Raw genomic sequence first — 19376 nt, 5'->3', positions numbered from 1 at the left:
ATATTGGCCTAGTATTAAAGCATCATTTCATTATTTCAAAACACTAAAAATCAATTGGGGAAAACGACTTTCAAAACTTATAATGAGCAGTGTCTGAGAGAACAGAAAAATATACCCGGATTTCAAGAGCACTAAAATACATGATGCGCTATGTTATTTGAGACCAAAATATTTTTTCCTTTTATAACTGTGTTAAAAACCCTAATCTTGGCCCGTACAGACTTTTTCGTGTCAAAGCGAAAATGTGGACAGTATTTCATATACATATATCTTAACGCAATACCATACTATCTTAATGTTTGGTGTTTTTGTTTTTTTTTTTACAATGGGTGTTGTTGTTAAATTATAAATGAAAAAATATACATACAGTCAATGTCATTAACGTTATCCACCGAAAAAAGGCATTTAGACATTTAGACTAAAAGAAATATCACGTGTTTCCTCGAACGTTCTGGCATGAAGCAAACGCTGAAATGCATTCTCCATCTTAAATCTTCACTAAGTGGTCGTATCGGGGCATTCTGGATTTGAATTTTACATTTAAAGTTCAGCGGGCTGTGACGCACACGAGGTAAGGAATGCATAATGAAACACGTGTTGTTGTTTTTTGTTTAGTGTAAATGTTAAATGTCTAAATGTCTTTTTTCGGTGTACAACGTTAATGACATTGACTGTATATATACATTGGAAATGCACTAAAGATAAATAAAGAGATAAGATAATTATCGAGAACAAGGATAATAATTTGCAATGTGTAATATCAGCATGTATACCTATCAATATGTATATCAATATGCCTAGACCTAACTATAAAAATGAATATGAACTATAAAAAGAGTAATCAAAGCAAAATAGAATCTTAAAATTATCAAGGACAACTATAATACTTTTCAAACGAAAATCTCTTAGGATTGGAGTTAAAAGTTTCAAAAGATTATATATATGGGCTTGTAAAGTATCATATAGATCGTGTCGATGCGTGTGTTTACATGGTTGTTTTAAGTAATTTATAAGTAACAGTATTTTAAACTTATGTCGAAAAAGAGCAAATAAATACAATTTATAAAAGAACTGAACACCAAGAAATAATATATTAAGGATATAGTTATTTCTGCCTCTGACAGGTTTTATCGGATGCCGAGCCCAAACAACCCAAATTTCGCTCGGAATTCGAGAGTTTCGTATAAAAGCGCTCATTGAAAAACCCAAGCTGATTTTCACATATGATTTAGCTTAACATTTGAAGGTATTATGGCTGGAATTTCGGATAAATCCAAAATCCAGTGCACATGAAAATACGCTTTGCAAACTGTAAGGGTGAAATTTAAATATCTGAGAAGTCGAAAAATGTAGATTGTGAATAGTTCCTGTCCACTTATTAGAACGCGTTTCACTATTTATATCTTAGCTTAAATAAATCATTAATCTTTCGCTTACCATATTCCAAAAACAGATCTTCTCAATTTTGCCTCATTTCTACGCGAGCGCCTTTCTCAGACCTACCATTTTCACCTTCGATTTAGACTTATATGAGGGCACCAACGGCTTAAATCGATTTTCACGTTTTCGTCAAAATAAAAGTGAAATTATCCAAAGTGGACATCAGTACGTTTATCTAGGTGGCATTCCACATCTTCGGACCAACTATGAACAAAATTGATTTTTTCAACGTGGCCACCGATTTTCGATCATATATGTTTGATTATTACAGACATTGCCTCTTAGCCTTTGTCATATTTCATTTACTAGGACTTGCGAGACGATTTCTTTAGCACTCTCCATTTATTACTCTTTATTTATCGTACTGCCGCGCCGGACGAAGGCCGAGATGGTCAAAATGTTTACTAATTTCCAATAAAGTTTTTCAAGCTAACCAGGACAAGTAGTTCACAGATGTGAGTTTTCACCATTAAAATTGGTTGCGAAAACTTTAAAACGCAAAAACCCAGTATCTCCCACAGCACAACCTTTTACCCTTTTGAGGGCAGCGAAACTTTGTACTGAATCAAGATGTTTTCTTAGGAGAAAAGCCAAGCTAAAAACAACAAGGATATTACGAGTTCTATAAGAACACGTCTCTCAACAACACAAATATGCACTCTTTTTTCTCTAATCGTACAAGCCGCGGAAAAGCTAAATAAATGGCAAATATATTTGGCGAAATATGCAATCCTTTTTAAATTTCATTCAACATTAAAATAGATTTTGGTTTTCATTTTCTTTTTTTTTTTATTCAATTATTTTTAACACCTATAAAAATGTTTATAAAGTTGGGTTTCAAGCGAAAAGTGAGTGAATCATTTAAACACCCGAACTGGACTGATACACAATCAAAATTTTTGCGAGTTACTAATGATTGGACATACAGAATTTGTTATTTGTTGATCCTTTTAAATTTTGTTTGCCCAATGTAGAAGTCTAGCATGTTGGTATTTGCTTTTCTTGGTCTCATCGGATTCGTGTACAATTCGATATTCAAGTTCCGGCTGATTTTAATGTTTCTTGCGTATCGTTGCCATAGAAACATTAATTCATCTGAAATACTCGTACAGCAGCATCAACTTCAACAAAGACTAATTTCTAGTGAGAATTATTTAACTTCAACCAACTTCACATAGTTTGTAAAAATGCCAATCAAAAACGTTTAGTATGACTATAGAAAAACCGGTTAGAGACACACTTTTGAAGGGATTGGGATCGTAATAATGTATTGTACTGCCTTAAAACTGTTCTTTAGACACTATTGGGTTTATAAGTAATTGTGGGTATATACTATTAAAACTAAGCGATAGATCAGATAGACAAGTTTACCTTTTTCATTTTGAGAAGAAACTTCAACTTTATCTCGAGTCTTGCAAAAGATTATTCACTGAAATCTGTTGCTTTTTTTTTTTTCCAGCGAGATAGAACCGAATTCCGTATCCAAGGATATTTTTCATATTTCGTCTGGCCAATCACTAAAAAAAAGAATTTGAATTATTCATATATTAGGCTATTACAGTTAAAATTCATACTGTGAATTCAAGGTTATTTATTATGTAGACATGGCTTGGAATATCTGCTAATGGATGATATTCAGCGATATTCAGTCATTTGCAAAATACTTAACTTCTCTGTGTTCCTCAGACACCACCTGCCTGCGATTCGGATCACGCGAAAATCACACAGGAAGCCAACATATGTTTGTAAATGAATGATGTTTGGGTTTCTCTGCAGAAAAAAAATATATGAACATATGTATTTGCTTTTATTTTTCAAACTTTTAAACTAAGCGGTTAGAAAATTGTTCACAGAATACATGATACATAAGATTTATTCAGTAACGAACGCTTTTAAGTAAATAAAGACGTGAACTGCTGTGATAAACACTCAAAACGATGGATAAAATCCCATAAACTATGAATACAAGTAGTCTCAATTGAGTTCTGAAAAGATCTTGAATTAATAAACTCTTGCAAAAAAAGCAGTTGTCCCTGACCTATGCAAAAGAAAGATCAGAACTAAAACTTGACCAGATGTTTCTATTGAAATGAAAGGAAAGAGGGTTGTTTAGGTAACTTGTAAAACATCATAGTTTACTTGTCGTTTACCGTGATAATTAAATTTGGTCATGTCAACTTTGAATTTGGTTTTGATATTTGAAAGTTAAACTACATGTAGGTGGTTTTTTATCTTAATTTTTGTCTCTTCTCTCATATTCAAGCCTAAAATTATACTAAACAATTATTTACCTATCGGTGAGAGAATATGGTGAATATTTACTTATATTAATTTTGTCTTCGACGAGTGAGTAAATGATGTCCACAAGATAAAATAGCTTTAACAAGCCACGTAAAAAAGGTATGAAACTAAAAATTACTACATATAAAAGGCATTTTTTTCGAGTTTTTTTCTTTTCTTTTCTTTTCTTTTCTTTTTCTCTTTGAATGAGCAAGTGAAAGATAGCTCAACAACGCGGTAAGACAATGGGAATAACGGGTAATGAAAGCATTGCAAGAAAATAGAAAATAGAGGATATTACATGGTCGCGCGGAGATACGATTTAGCATTGAAAGAAAATAGAGGATATTATATGGGCGCGCGGAGATACGAAATTTATCTTCGAGTGTTGAAAAAATCTCTCACGAGTGAGCGCAGCGAACGAGTGAGAGATTTTCAACACGAGAAGATAAATTGCGTATCTCCAAGCGCCCATGTAATATTCTGTTTATTATATAATTATCAATGAAGTATGTTTTGGCTTTTTCAGGCAATTCTTTCCGTGTATTTTTGAATAGCCATCGCAATGGTGTTATATTCACACGTGAAAATAACATGTTATCAATTTTTCGAAATAGAGAAAAATAGATATTTCATTGGTAATTATATAATAAATAAAAATACTTTCTAGTTGGTGATCTCGATTCAAACAGAATGTCAAATTTAATAAAATACTTCCATTAGTTTAATCATTTATAGTTTCCGAACTTAGCTAGCATAATACATATTTATTAGCTTTTTTTTTTCCCCTCCATTTATTTAAAACTTTTTAATATCTGGCTCACGTAAATAGCTGTTGTAGCCTGAGTATTGCTCTGCCACTTTTCGCCATTTTAGTTATGTGATATTCGTACAGTCTCAACTCTACTATAGTAGAATACAGCAAAAAATAAATAAAGTTAAAGTGCAAAGTAATACTACCGTTTTTTGTTTTGTTTTTCAAATTAATTAAAAAAGCACCTGTTAGTGCTTTTTTCTTAGACCTGCTAGACACTTAGAATGGAAAAAAAAGGTTTTTAAAACCCTCTTGCCTGTCAAGAGTTTTTTGGTACGTAATCACACGTTCGTTCACTCAATAATAAAAGTTGGTCATTATTGTTGCTTTTCTCTTGGAGTCATGAATACTTTTTTACACAAGTCTTTACATCTCTCTGCCTATATAGTGACGTGAGATGTATTATGCTGGATCAATTTTATTACACTAATACAGCATATTAATAATATTATGCTCATATATTGGAAAGTAACTCTCCCAAATATCGACACGTGTTTCGATCTTTGTAGCAGCGCAGCTGTTCAAGATAAACATCGTTAGGCACATGTATGACTCAATATAACGGAGGATGAATAAATACATAAGAACAGTGTAGTAACCATGGCAATGACTCGATATTTTATTGGACATTAACACTGAAAAGCTAACTTAACTCTACCAAACATAATATTAAATCATAACTTGAAACTTAAAAAAATTTACACAGTAAAGTTTTGTATGGAGTTTTAATTTAAATTTCGCCGATCAAAAAGCCTAGATTAAACTGAATGACCAACCTCAAGGTTATAAGCATTTTTGGCGATCCCCATTTCTTAATAAAACTCTCACCCTAAAATAACTATTACAAAGTATACTATAAAAACTTAGGGGGGAAAATCTTTGGGTGAGGAAAACACAACAGAGCTGGGCTCCTATAAATTAATATAAATTAAAAATATCAAATCTAGTATATAGTATGACGTATTTTCATCATGCCAAATTCAAAAAAATCTTACGATGGAATCTTTTGCCCTGGTATGTGATATTTCTGTATTTACGTATTCTAATTTGCATCTGCGACCAGGGATCGATTTTATCGGATCGTGAACAGTGAATTTGAAAAATAAAATGAAAATAATGGAACAGTTATGTTACAAAAGTTCCAATAAATTTTTAATATCTGTAATTCGTTTATGTGTTTCTTTCATTTCTTTAAAGAAAAAACTAAAAGATCAATCTTTGCAACAAGGAAATACCTAAATTTCTCAAAACTTAAATTCAATATTATTAATAAACTGTTTGATTCACTTTTTCTCCCAATTCTTCTCTACTGTTCTGAAGTATGGGGTATCTACGACTGAAAAAAATGACTTAAATAAGTGGGGAAAAAGACTCGATCGAAAGAACACATGCATACTTCTGTAAACTAGTATTAGGAGTTAATAAAAGATCACCTAATGTGGGAGCGCGAAACGAGCTTAGAAGACTCCCACTAAAATTTTTCATTGACACAAACATTATAAAATTCAGGTCCTATCTACAAAATGAAAACAAAAATAGCATTGCACATCAATGTTTGATCATTTCCAAGGAACTGACAGAAAATAATAACCCAAGCCTATTTCAAAAAGTGAACTCCCTCATCGTCAAATACCAATTAAATCCAACATCCCTATCAAATAACAAACAAAACATAAATAACATAATCTCAGACATAAAACAAAACACGAAAACTCATCTAGAAAACCATCAAATGAATTTGCTTAAAATCAAACAAAAAATTAAATTTTTACTCAACATTTAGAAAAGACACAAAACAGACTGCAAACTTAGAGTACATTAAAAACCTAATTCACAAAAGAACAATCTCCAAACTAAGAATAGGAAACCACTGAACCTAAGAATTGAAACCGGTAGACATACAAAACCTAAAACACCAAACCATCTTAGACTGTATGTACCTTGCGTAATGAAAACAAGATCGAAGATGAATTGCACTTTATACTATCATGTAATCACTATGCTACTGAAAGAAACAAACTTTTCAATCAAATAAACAACAATTATCATCCATTTTCTGAGCTTGACGACTCAAACAAAATAAAATTTCTTTTAAATAGTATTGATCCATTCATCTGCAAATCTTTTGCAGCTTTCGTATATTACTCTATAACAAAGAGAAATAACACAAATTAAGTCTTCATTGCAAATATTATTAAGTTAAATATTATATATAATATCTAGATTGTTACTGTTCTCGCACAGTTATTTTACTATAACTTTGTAAAATAATTACATTGACGTAATTAGTCTATAAGTAATACCACGTAAATCTTGAGAATACTTGAATAAATTGTATAATTGTATAATCATTGGTGATTTATTGGTGATGAAAAACAATGTAACAATGAATCAGTGATCACGAAGCTCTTTTATTTTATTTCACCATCTAAAGCAATAATTGACAATAATTGAGAGTACCCTTTCCATACAACCATTTTCCGATTCCTCTTTTTATAGTATTCTACAACATCCATGTTCATAATAGTCATTTTCTATAAATCTGTCAGCAGTAGCCACGTACAGTCAGCGACTGTCTATTCTATGTCTAACTTTCTCTTACTTCAACATTTGAATGTTTGTTAATTATTTAATCATTAGAGTGCGCACACTAAATCCGTGAAACAAATACCAATTTTTAGCACTAAATAGTGATAATTAAACAATAGAAAACAAAGGATTCTGCATGAAATAGTACTAATTAGTACAATTTAATGTTCACGGTTTTAGTGCGTGCACTCTATTCTTCGCATCGTTATTAATTTTTTTCGCTCCCAGACACTGCTGCACTCCAATCTTTCCCGTCCAGAAGTCTGCAAAAGGAGCTATATAGCTTTTGCATGAAGCTCCAGCTGAGCAATCATAGCACCGTAGGATAATTCTTGAACCAGTGTCAATAAATCCTATATCACTGAAACGGTCCATCGTATTACTGATGCTTGGACCATTGCAACTTGTATTGACAATGGTGTCTCCTACATCGTCTTCCACAGATTCTACTGCTAGCCCTGTGAAAACCATATATGAAATGAGTTTGTTTGATGTGTTGTTTCCTCCTATGCTAAGAAGGTTGACTCTGGGTTCTCCGTTTTCCTCATTCCGTAAAAATAAAAATGTCAGTTGAGCGTTTTGTGTAAAGAATATTCTTGGCTTTCACATGACGTCATCAAAAAACTAAAATTCAAAGTAACCACTCCACGTAACTGTTTGTGGAATATGTTATTTATACCGTTATACCGTTATGGGGAAAGCTTTACCAAAAAATCGCAAGTAAAATGCCCTTTAGCAAGCAGGTAAAAATAATGTCTTTTTGGTTTGAATCCTCAAATACTAAGTTTGATTCGCTTTTTTGTACTTGGCCGATATTGTGATTGTATTTCTATTGTTTGCTGGGTGACTTTAGAAGTTGAAAAGTTATAGGCGGAGCGAAAATTCAGGGTGCAAAATATGAAAGAAAGGTCTAGTTTTAATTGTCAAACTTTTTAATTAATTCACCTTTTCTCAATGGACAATGTGTTTTCCATAAAGTGACATAAAAACGTCGAAAATGATATCAACCATGATATATATAAAAATATATTCATCGCTACTTAAAAGATCTTACCTTCTGGACTGTTTATTATCTGAAAAACAACGCCACCAAAGACGAACCAAAGGAAAGCACTGGATACCTAAATAAAATATAGACTAATCGTTATACAGTACAAGAATAAGAGAACTGCGAGTACGGGGCATGGGCGGGTGGCATGGTTTGACATAGTGGGTGCGACAGTTTTCATAACCTCCGTAAACTCAAAATGTGAGTTGAAAGTTGCATGTTGTGAATGAAGGGAACCTCAGTGAGAGCCTCATGATGGTCGTTAAATGTAATATTTACGATTAGGTGAAGTATGTGAAAGCTTTTAGTAGCATTGAAGAATTTTAGGTCTACAACCTATCGCAGTATCATGCGGTGAGGCCGCGATGTTATAAGCTTACTGATCGTGCTGCACCAGTCGAAGCAAATGTCGCTGTTTTGGATTGCATTTCTCGGTCATAATCTTGATCTTCATCATCAACATCATCATCATCAATGTATTATGTAACCACCAAGTTTACCTCTCTGCTATTTAAGACCAGCTGACTTTGCTTTTCTCAGCCAACCAGCGAACATTTTTTAAATATAGTAGCTCACATTTCCTAATTCCAGGTTTTTGACTCGATAAACAACAGATTTTATTTGAAATCAAAACAAATCAAATTTACCCATTACAAAATCACCATTTTTTCCCTAAAAATAGCACATTTTTTCGTCGTTGGTGGAAAATATTTCTTTTGAAAAGAGATAATAGGAAATACTTGAAAATTTTCGTTATGTATTGTTTAAAAATAAATTTCCAAATACATGACTAAGAAATAGAAAGGTAAACAGGTAAGTCATGCGGATCAAGAGTAAGCTGCTATTTATATACTAACTTCATTCAGGGACAACACTGATCTTTGTAGCAGAGATGAAACAAAAATATCCATATAAGTCAATTTTGCTCGACAAGGCTAGGATATACCATTTATTGTCGCCACGTTCCACAAAAGTTTTGAAAAGGCTAATAAAATTAGGTTCGCTTTTTCCCTAAAATGTCCCCAAATAGCACGTGGGATAAAATATGAATGAATAAACCGTTGAAATAATAAATAAATTCAAGTTCGGACTTTAGTTTTCCAATACCCAGAGTACTAGTTTAAAACTAGGCACAAAGTTTTCCTAATAGCTCGTGGCTGAATTATTAAGCATGACTGAGTTTCCCAAGAACTACTAGCCGCTGGTACTTCATGTTACCATGAATGAAGGCTAATAAACCCAGCGGGGAACCCAGGTGAGGGTGAATGAAGGCTAATGAATATAGATGAATGTGACTGAACCCAGATGAAGGTGGATGGGCGTCCCATGAGGGTGAATGAACCTAAATTTATTATAAAGATATCCATGAAATATCAGGATTTATCCGGTGTCTAAAATCCCGTACATTCTACTCGGTCAAGATATCATATCCGTCACATGTGGAGATATCACCGTTGCCATGACTACGTTCTTATCAACCAATCAAATTTAGGCCTTCGCGGTTTCTTTCATTTCTCAGATAAAAAATGTCAGCTCCATCGTCGACAAACGAGAATTTTGAATTTTGAAGCCGAGGCGAATATTTGGCGTATTTGATGGCCTCGTATTAAACAAGTAAGCATCATTACATTATTTCAAAACACTAAAAACATTTGGGGAAAACGACTTTCAAAACATAATGAACATTGAGAGTGCCCGATGAGAGAACGGCAAAATATACCCGGTTTTCAAAAGCAGAAAATACCTATGATGCGCTATGTTATTTGAGACCGAAATAATTTTTCCTTGCAGTAATAACCTTCCATTACATGACTGAGTTAAAAACCCTAATCTTGGCCTGTCCAAACTCTTTCGTGTCGAAGCAAAAATGTGGACGGTATTTTCTATACATATATCTTAACGCACTAATCATACTATCTCGATATGCTTTTTTTATATACTATTTAAAATAAGCGATAGATCAGATAGATAAGTTTACCTTTTGCATTTTGAGAAGAATTACCAACTTTATCTCGAGTCTTGCAAAAGTTAAATGTGTTACTACTTTTTAGCGAGATAGAACCAAATTCCTTATCCAAGGATATTTTTCATATTTCGTCTGGCCAATAACAAAAAAGAAAAAAAAAAAAAAAAAAAAAGAATTTGAATTATTCATATATTAGGCTATTACAGTTAAACTATTCATACTGTGAGTTCAAGGTTATTTATTATGTAGACATGTCTTGGAATATCTGCTAATGGATGATATTCACCGATATTCAGTCATTTGCAAAATACTTAACTTCTCTGTGTTCCTCAGACACCACCTGCCTGCGATTCAGATCACGAAAATCACACAGGAAGCCAACATATGTTTGTAAATGAATGATGTTTGGGTTTCTCTGCAGAAAAAAAAAAAAAAAAAAAATGAACATATGTATTTGCTTTTATTTTTCAAACTTTTAAACTAAGCGGTTAGAAAATTGTTCACAGAATACATGATACATAAGATTTATTCAGTAACGAACGCTTTTAAGTAAATAAAGACGTGAACTGCTGTGATAAACACTCAAAACGATGGATAAAATCCCATAAACTATGAATACAAGTAGTCTCAATTGAGTTCTGAAAGGATCTTGAATTAATAAACTCTTAAAAAGCAGTTGTCCCTGACCTATGCAAAAGAAAGATCAGAACTAAAACTTGACCAGATGTTTCTATTGAAATGAAAGGAAAGAGGGTTACTTAGGTAACTTGAGAAACATCATAGTTTACTTGATGCTTGCTGATAATTAAATTTGGTCATGTCAACTTTGAATTTGGTTTTGATATTTGAAAGTTAAACTAGGAGGTTTTTTATCTTAATTTTTGTCTCTTCTCTCATATTCAAGCCTAAAATTATACTAAACAATTATTTACCTAACGGTGAGAGAATATGGTGAATATTTAATTATATTATCTTTGTCTTCGACAAAGCGTAATTAGCTAGTACAGTCTCCAATAAAGTAGAACTACAGCAAAAAATAGAAGAAAGTTAAATTATACAAGGCATAATATAAAGTTTTTTCAAATTAATTAAAAAAGGACCTCTAGTGTTTTTTTCTAAGACCTAAAAAATATTTCACGCACGTTCGTTCACTCAGTAATAAAAGTTGGTCATCATTGTTGCTTTTCACTTGTAAAGTCAAGAATACTTTTACATAAGTCTTATTACAAGTTTTTTTTTTTTTTCTTTTCCCGGCTTATTTTACCACTAGTATATAGTATAGCGTACTTTCATTATGCAAAATTAAAAAAAATTGACGATAGGATCTTTTACATTAATAACTTACAATGATTAAAGCCTAAAACTATTGAATAGGTTGCTATCAATAGACGTCACTACCGGTAATAGCTTTTTTTGATGGCTTGTAGAATCCTGGAGGTGGTCTTGATCATTTTTTTTTTTTTTTTTTCTGGTTTGATGTCGTGACTTATTTTGATATGTTTTGACTTAGCATCCGCTAATTGCCCCACGGCCCAGTCAACTCCAAAAAGTCACGTGATTGATAGTAAGCAATTGGAATTTGTTTACCTTAAGGTGGTGACTTCTTTCAACATTCGATTTGATCCCATGAAGGGCCAAACACGCCATTGAAATTCAAGACAGCAAAACCTTCAAAATTTGCACGGGACTCCATTTTTCTTTTGTCATTTTCCAGGATAACAGGTAATATCCCATTACTTAAGTTTAAGAAAATCATGTTTACCGGAACAATGTAAAAAGTCGTTCGGTTTGTTTTGTGCTCAATTTTTAAACCTGAACAATTAAATTAAACAATTAAAACCTGAATTTTTAGAACCTGAACAAACAAAAGTTGTATAAACGCATGTCATTCCGGACTGATTATCTCAAAAACAAACTCGAAACGCACCATTTTTCTTTGCATTTTTGAAATCCATTAAATTTCAGGTTAAAGAAGTTTCAATTTTTAATTTTCTGTTTATTATTTACCAAAGTAGTCAGCCACTAGCTTTAAAATTATCAATGTTCGCGAAAAATTTGTATTTGTATTTGTATAGTCTATATCCAACTTTCTTAAGGTATCAGGGTACCCCAAAATTGCTCAAAAGTATCGATTTTTACATTTTTACATTTTGCGATAAAATATATAATATTCTTCGATTTTCCCCATAAAAAAATTTCGATAGTGATTTTTAATAGCGAGTAATGAAAAAAATACAGTTTGTGTCAACAAAGGCATTTCTGCTCAGTCAGAAACATTTTTGCGTTTTTCTCGGAAGTGATTTTGCGTTCAGTTACCCGTACATTTTGAATACGATGTCAAAGGGAATTTAACCGATTTAACTGAAATTTTGAGGAAGTCATCTTGGATAGTTTTTCCTCCAAAGGAGTGTCTCCGATATTTGTTTTTGATTTTTTTGCTTATTTCCAAAGTTATCGTGGATTTTGGATCGGATACAGCTGATATATCAGCGTCATAACTTTAGGAGCGTAAAAAAAAAAACCAACGGGGCAACTAATCAAAATGATGTCTTGTGATCTCGGAAAGGTAATAAGCATTGGTTTCCGATTATTACCGGCTGTCATCAAACTCCGCGAAGATGCCACGGTGAAAATTTGAATAATTCGCTCTAACTTAAAAGGATAAATATATTTTACGAAAAGGGAAAAAGGAATAGTTTCTACATTTATTCAGGTTTCAGAAAATGTATACTTTGTTAAGATTCCGATTAAAAGGTTTTGTGCTATTAAGAGTTGAATACACAATGGTCCAATACCTTAATTTAATTGCCATGCGCTTTGAAAATAATAGTTATAAGGTGGCCTTTTTATGTCATTAGTATTAACTAATAAAAGTTCTGAAGACTTTTTGTAATTAATGAAGCAATTCATATTGGCTGAACGCTCCCCCACAAACTGCTGGGATAAATCAGTTTCTATTTTTCGAAAGTATATCAATAACTATAACCTAGTTGGATGCCATGCCATGTCTTTAAATATTTTTTCTCCTTTTTATATTTAGATTATCTAGATTTCTTTCAATCTCTTCTAGACTTCGGTTTCCTATTTTGCCCAAATATGAAATTCCAAGAACGATGTACACTTGCAGCCTTGCTGTTGGTTTTATCTGGCTTTTGTGTCATTGAGGGTGTCACACGTAAGTAATGTTAGTTTTTTTTATATATTCTTTCTTACTAGTTCCGTTTGTGCCTTGATAAAAGGCTTCTTGGATGCATCTTAACAAATTTCAACATAACCATTCATATATAATATTCATAATTTAAAGTGTCTATCATCCTTATTTTTTTACTTTTTTATATCGAAATATAAGCTATTCTAAGAAACGTGTCCAAAGAATTTTTTGATTCTGACGCTTCTTTCTATTTTTTTTTGTTTTTCTTTTTTCGATCGGTCAAAAGATTTCAAAATATGACTGAGCGAAAGGAGAGACTGGGCTAGTGACGTAGAAGAAGACACGCTCTTCTTGATTTACAAAGAAATGTATGGGATACTGAAAACATCCTTGCGTTTCTTGGGGTTTTTTAGAAGTCCTTGGACTTTTAACTACTTTCTTGGGCATCTCATCGGGATTCGTAGCCTAATTTACTGGTATATTAGTGAAGACAGGAGAGAAAACTGATAGAATAGAAAATATTATATTCGACTATGAAGTGAAACCATGTTTACCTGCAGAGCACAGTATAAATATATAATGCAATTCATGTTTATATATTTTGAAAACTGTTAAGCCATCTACAATGAAAAAGATTTTGTGAAGCTAATTTATTACACTTGATTCCGAGCGTGACAGCCTAATATGAGGTTTTCCCTAGGCTGCGTTTAACTTCTCGCTGCTTTTCTTTTTCTTAAAATAATTCAAAAATAATATCATTCCTGAAGTCTGAAGTAATTAACATCCCCTAACCAGAAATATGAGGTCTTTTGAAAGCGTAAAAAACGGCAAATTGGTCATAAATACTAGTGAAATCTAGAGAGAATGAGGAAACATCTAAACCCAACTTACTCCTCTTACGTCACAGCCCAGTCCTCTAGGTTATCATTTTGCGCGGCCAGAGTCAAAGAAATGCCTATTTTCGCACTTTTGACAACTTGAAAAAAATTGGAAAGAAGCGTCAGAATCAAAAACTTCTTTGGACACGTTTCTTAGAATAGCTTATATTGCGATATAAAAAAGTAAAAAATAAGGGTGATAGGCACTCATATTTCTTATATATTATTTATGTTACAGATCTGCCTATGAAAGAATGCGAAGAAGCTTTTGAGCAAGAAGTCAAAGACAAAGTTCTTCTCAATCATGTGTTTCACTTAGTCGAAGCATTTAGCCCTGACCTTTGTTTAATTATGTGTAACTTCTATATATATTGTATTTCCTATAACTTTGGCCCTTCAGTAGATATGCCAGGTTGGACACTGTGTGAGCTCAATGATGCCGACAGATACATTTTCCCAAATGATATCAAAGACAAGAAAGGCTTTTCATACAGAGAAAGAAAGGTTAGTGTTACAGGTTGTCATTGTCGTATTGTTAAGATTAATAGCAACGCCAAAGGAGAATCGGCTTACCTAGTATGCTTTGAGGTCAAACTTCCCAATTTTGTTGCATTTTTCACAGTACATTTTACTAGTAGAATGGCTTTGTCAGTTCGTATTAATAACATGATACATTTTTGTCTATAGAATCCATGCTTGAAAAACGGACCTTGCAAAGGAAACAAGACTTGTGCGCGGCTACAGTGTGACCTGAAGCAGTTCACTTGTATCTGCCCAAAAGGATATTTTGGCGAGAACTGTGAAAAGGGTAGGTAATATTTATATTAGCGTTAAATAAATGATTGATGCATTTTATTTATCCTTGAGAATAGCTTACAATGCAGCAGAATATGGAATTTAAGTTTAACTGTTTACTGGGAGCCAATTTCTGGAGAATTTTAGTTATTTTGGTGGCAAAAATGCGTGATATTGGCCAAATAAGGTTGAGCAAATCCGTCATATATCTTTAGGTTAGCATGTGCCCGCAAATTGTTTGGTTGTTTTAGTAATGTAATTATAAGACATCGATTGAACAATAATGTTGGATATTTCCAAAGTGAACATTCGGGATTTTGACCTCTGAATTACAAGATATTGCATTAAAATTAAATTTGGCGAATTTGCTCTCAAATATACTGTTGGCATAGCAACAGATTAAAAGAAAAATGTACCTCTCTGGGTGGTGATATCAGTTGACAGTTTTATTTAAGAACCACAACTTTTACATCTCTGTAATCAATAGTAATGTTCTGCTTCAGTACAAAAATAGGTATATATATACATATATATTTTTTGTTTTTGGGTTAATTGGGCATTTTTAGGGAATAAATCCCACTAATGCTCTAATATAATTTACCAAGTATGAGAAAAATAGCTGAAAACCCAAAAAGCACCCCCTGTCTTGTCCTGTGGTGGACACACCCTTAAGGCAAAGGCAATTTATTGTCACCGTGTAAAACACTTTTGCATTGGCTTAAAATACAATAAACTAAACTAAACAACACAAAGATAACAAAGATTACAAATATTATTAATCGAGAATCTTAAACTTAATAGCCAACCAATGCATTGATTGAGATTTTTTGTTTTTCAACATTTTCGAATACAAATTTTGCTATTGGTTTTTGTAGTGGCTTTGGAGGATTTATCAACAGTAAAAATTTCTCATTTTCATCTTTGTCATGCAAGCTAATATTTTCTGACGAATAGAATGTTTCAACCGAATCTTAGACCTTTCTTCTGAGTAATAAGGACATGATAACAAGATATGTTTTTCATATTCTATGTGAAGTTTGCATATTTTGCATATTCTTTCTTCTTAATTTCAAAGACCCATTCATAACCCCCCCTCCCCTCCTCCTTCCCGTCCTCTCTCTCCAACATCGATCTGGGCATGTATACATCGAATACGTATTTGTACGCCTCTCCGTGCAGAGATTCATCTTTTCACATATTTTTCTCTCTTATTTTTGAAGATATTGATGAATGTTCTAGTGATCTGCATAACTGCATGCTTGAAAATCCTGGTGTTAAGTGTAATAATACCCCTGGGTCTTTCAAGTGCATTTGTGCAGAAGGATACGCCGGTGATGGAGTCAACTGTAAGAGTAAGTATTATTTTATTAAATTATCTATGCATGCATCCAACCATAAGGCCCCCTAATCATGCAAACATCATTCTGTTTATCTAATCCTTCCATCTCTCCATTTATCCTTACACTAATCTATCCCCATTTATTCAATCCCTCCATTCCCCCCCCCCCCCCCCCTCAACATTTTTAATTTAAAGAATGTCAAAGAATTGAACCAATAAGATAGAAATGGGTCTTTCACAGTTAACCAACTCTCTTGCTAAAGTGTAATCTTTGGCGTGAGACTAATTTCGTGTGGGACTATAATGGTTATTTTTTCCTTTCTTTTTGTCTTCTTAGGAATGGTGGCATGGATCAAAATAAACATAGCTCCTGTTTGCATCGGTGTAAATAATGATGACTATGGGGAGGTTATTGTTCCATTTGATATAAATGTAAAACAATTCAAGCTCGTGTATCTCTCGGGGGGAGTCTCCCAGACCAATAACCCTGTAACGGCTCGATACTGGGGAGATAATTCTAAGCCGCGGTCTCTTTGTTTCTTAATTACTGACGAGGAAAAAAGAAAAATTGCACCTTATCCTGGCTATCGCGGATATACAGGATTGACTTTCAAAATTGACAACATAAATGTGTCAAGTTCTGAATTGATTTTCCCAACTTCTGATCTTCCTTTGCCACTAAAGAAGGATGAAAAACTAAGGGTCTGGTTTACTTACGATCTGTACAACGTTAGGGAAAGTGGCACTTACGGTAAAACCTGTGCTGATCTATATATTCGTTTTTAGACGTTATGTAATAGCATTATTTCCCCCGAAGGGGGAAGGACCAAAATACTAAAAATTAAACACGAGTTCGGATATTTACAAAACTCGTTAATTTCTCGCGCTCTGATAGGCTAATTTGCATGTTAGTTTTTTTCTTTGTGTGTGTGTTTTTTTTGTTGTTGTTTTCTTTTTTTTTTGTAGTGAAAAACAAATTGAGGTCCGCTAAATTGGCAATTATTATCTTTGATTATTATCGTTCATTCTATGCGCAATTTACAAAACATTGTATATGGGAAATCGTAGATTAATGAACATGACAAATCAGCTACTAAGTTTATGTAATATTTAGTTGAAATAAGTAGCCGTCTGATCATTTAATTCATGGCTATATTACATTTCTGATTTCCAATAACGCATTTGTAGGCGTGAAATAAATTTGTTGTTGTCATTGTTGTTTTTGTCGTTGTTGTTAAGACGTCGGCTACATTCCCCTGTTCCCCTCGGGATATATAGGCTGCTTGTTTTGGAATACTCGTACCTTTTTTTCTACCCTCTCTCTAGGACAAGTGCCGTCTACCTTCCACTGCATCTCCACGCCTAGTGCGATGATGGTTGCGCAATCAAGCATTAGTATCTTTCGCCTGGGGCGAGTTTTGAATTTAAATCTAATAAAACTGACAGTAAACATATCGAGATTAGTAACACTGAGAAGTCTGAATATGTTTCCGATGAAAACGACCAAAATTACGAGATTTCCAATATCAAAAAATATATTCAAAACAATGTATTGATCAATAGAGGCGAGAGGATAAGTGAATATTAACCCACAGCGCAATGTGAAAGCAAGTATTCTTTATCAGTTTTTGACTACGTCAACATTTATTTTAAAAGGGCTATTATGCATTATAATAAAATAAAAGTTTCATAATCTTCTAGAGCAGGATATACTACATATATTTCAATTCGATCATGGCATGAGGGCCACAGGTTTGTTAGCCACTGGCTATTAAGTGCTACCCTCGTGAAAAAGGGACGTTTTTTTAAAATACTGGTCAAATTTAAAGGCTGTAGAGCCTTACGTTGCCGAATTATAGATGAGAAAACAAGACGCGATTTTTGCCAAAATGTGTAGAGCGGCCACGTTGGTGTTCCACTGAGTGACCCCAACATGGCGCACGAAACTTCAAAGGCTTAAGATGATGGAATATTCAGTTTTGTTTAATGAGTTCGTCACACCAAAATAAAAACATATTACAAAAAGATTTGAATAACAATAACTGACTGCACGTTAGTACGAAAAGTTGAAATGAATGGGATGTGACGAGAGAAAGGAACGGAACTTACGTCCCAATTGCAACCTTAGTAGATATCATTGGAAAAAATTGCACATACATTTGGAATATTTGTTCTTTTCGGTATTTTCCCTCTCTTTCCAAAGCAAAAGGTTGTTCTTAAAAGTAAAGTTATATAGCACAAGTAAACTGCGTGACCGAACATCCTAAATGACCCTGTAAATCTTCTGTTCTTCGCGAACTACTGTAGTTAGCGTGTTTTCGAGGTAACGAAACCTAAGAAACCATAAGAGGCGAATGTATAGGCCAACAGATAGTATGAACTTATAAAATCAGCAAAAATACGGTTCTGTTTATTTTGACAGGTTCTGTTTTATTTCAAGGAGAGACGATTTTCTAGCTTGACTCCGGATAATATGACATGCATTTTCTCTTGTAAAATACATCCAACAGCGTATTTTCAACTCAAAAAGTACGGTGGTTTTTTTCAATAGAATTCAATCTAAACCATATAATACAGTCCTTGAATAGTTGAATTAACTGAATCCACTTCTGTTTTTTTTTTTTTTTTTTTTTTTTGCCTAGATAGTCATTATTTTGAGAAAAGATCCAAAAACCGTGAAATCGTAGCCGACCAAATGTTAACAGATTTTTTTCTGATGGAAATGGGGATTCTGCGCCATCCGGAACCGGTGCTATCCGGTGCTCGGCCCAGGTCCCCACTCGGACCACAGGTGTTGAGCCTATTTTATTACTAAAAATGGCGGGAAAATCCATGGAAGAATAATGCGTTCTTATAGTTATTACATATAACTTTTTATTGTATAGCATATTATTTAAAACATAGGCAACGGTTTTAATTTTTAAAACCATTGCCTATGGCAAATCAAATAATCTGACCATGATGTGTCCATGATGAGGTTTTGATGTACATCAACAAACCTAGGTGTTTGCTGCTTTAGTTTATACAAGTGCTGATTAAGAATATTTAATTTCGATCAAGCCATGAACTCCATTCA

The 19376-nt window shown here is 33.3% G+C and overlaps 2 protein-coding genes across 6 annotated transcripts; one reads left to right on the top strand and one right to left on the bottom strand.

The window, feature by feature from the left end:
* The first annotated feature begins 413 nt into the window (after window positions 1-413).
* On the top strand, window positions 414-17515 carry LOC148911168 (uncharacterized). 5 transcript variants are annotated; one of them, XM_089029979.1, is made up of 6 exons: window positions 414-571; window positions 13208-13312; window positions 14405-14670; window positions 14854-14974; window positions 16182-16313; window positions 16638-17515. In XM_089029979.1, exons 2-6 carry the CDS (start codon window positions 13234-13236, stop codon window positions 17084-17086), a joined length of 1047 nt encoding a protein of 348 aa, XP_088886105.1. In that variant the 5' UTR covers window positions 414-571; window positions 13208-13233; the 3' UTR covers window positions 17087-17515. The 5 variants fall into 5 exon arrangements, with proteins under 5 accessions (XP_088886105.1, XP_088886106.1, XP_088886108.1 ...); XM_089029980.1 differs by lacking the exon at window positions 414-571 and adding an exon at window positions 3759-3840; XM_089029982.1 differs by lacking the exon at window positions 414-571 and adding an exon at window positions 9714-9785.
* Window positions 6926-8642, bottom strand: LOC148911169 (uncharacterized). Its single transcript, XM_089029994.1, has 3 exons — window positions 8552-8642; window positions 8178-8244; window positions 6926-7581 (listed from the first exon to the last, which is right to left on the bottom strand). Exons 1-3 carry the CDS (start codon window positions 8597-8599, stop codon window positions 7292-7294), a joined length of 405 nt encoding a protein of 134 aa, XP_088886120.1. The 5' UTR covers window positions 8600-8642; the 3' UTR covers window positions 6926-7291.
* Window positions 17516-19376: the final 1861 nt, after the last annotated feature.

Source organism: Actinia tenebrosa, unplaced genomic scaffold (genome assembly GCF_029948245.1).
Source record: "Actinia tenebrosa isolate PJP-AT-01 unplaced genomic scaffold, QUT_ActTen_1.0 PGA_scaffold14__42_contigs__length_11649687, whole genome shotgun sequence".
Lineage (NCBI taxonomy): Eukaryota > Metazoa > Cnidaria > Anthozoa > Actiniaria > Actiniidae > Actinia > Actinia tenebrosa.
Note: the sequence above shows the minus strand (reverse complement) of the source record. Positions and strands in the feature narration are given on the sequence as shown.

What these genes read in the sequence shown, in the direction of transcription:
- LOC148911169 (XM_089029994.1), bottom strand. Translation starts at nt 8,599, where the DNA reads ATGCAATCCAAAACAGCGACATTTGCTTCGACTGGTGCAGCACGATCA. An exon ending in CGACTGGTGCAGCACGATCA is followed by an intron (nt 8,245 to 8,551) that starts GTAAGCTTATAA and finishes TATTTTATTTAG; the next exon opens with GTATCCAGTGCTTTCCTTTG. An exon ending in GATAATAAACAGTCCAGAAG is followed by an intron (nt 7,582 to 8,177) that starts GTAAGATCTTTT and finishes TGGTTTTCACAG; the next exon opens with GGCTAGCAGTAGAATCTGTG.
- LOC148911168 (XM_089029979.1), top strand. Translation starts at nt 13,234, where the DNA reads ATGAAATTCCAAGAACGATGTACACTTGCAGCCTTGCTGTTGGTTTTA. An exon ending in TGGCGAGAACTGTGAAAAGG is followed by an intron (nt 14,975 to 16,181) that starts GTAGGTAATATT and finishes TTATTTTTGAAG; the next exon opens with ATATTGATGAATGTTCTAGT. An exon ending in TGATGGAGTCAACTGTAAGA is followed by an intron (nt 16,314 to 16,637) that starts GTAAGTATTATT and finishes TTGTCTTCTTAG; the next exon opens with GAATGGTGGCATGGATCAAA.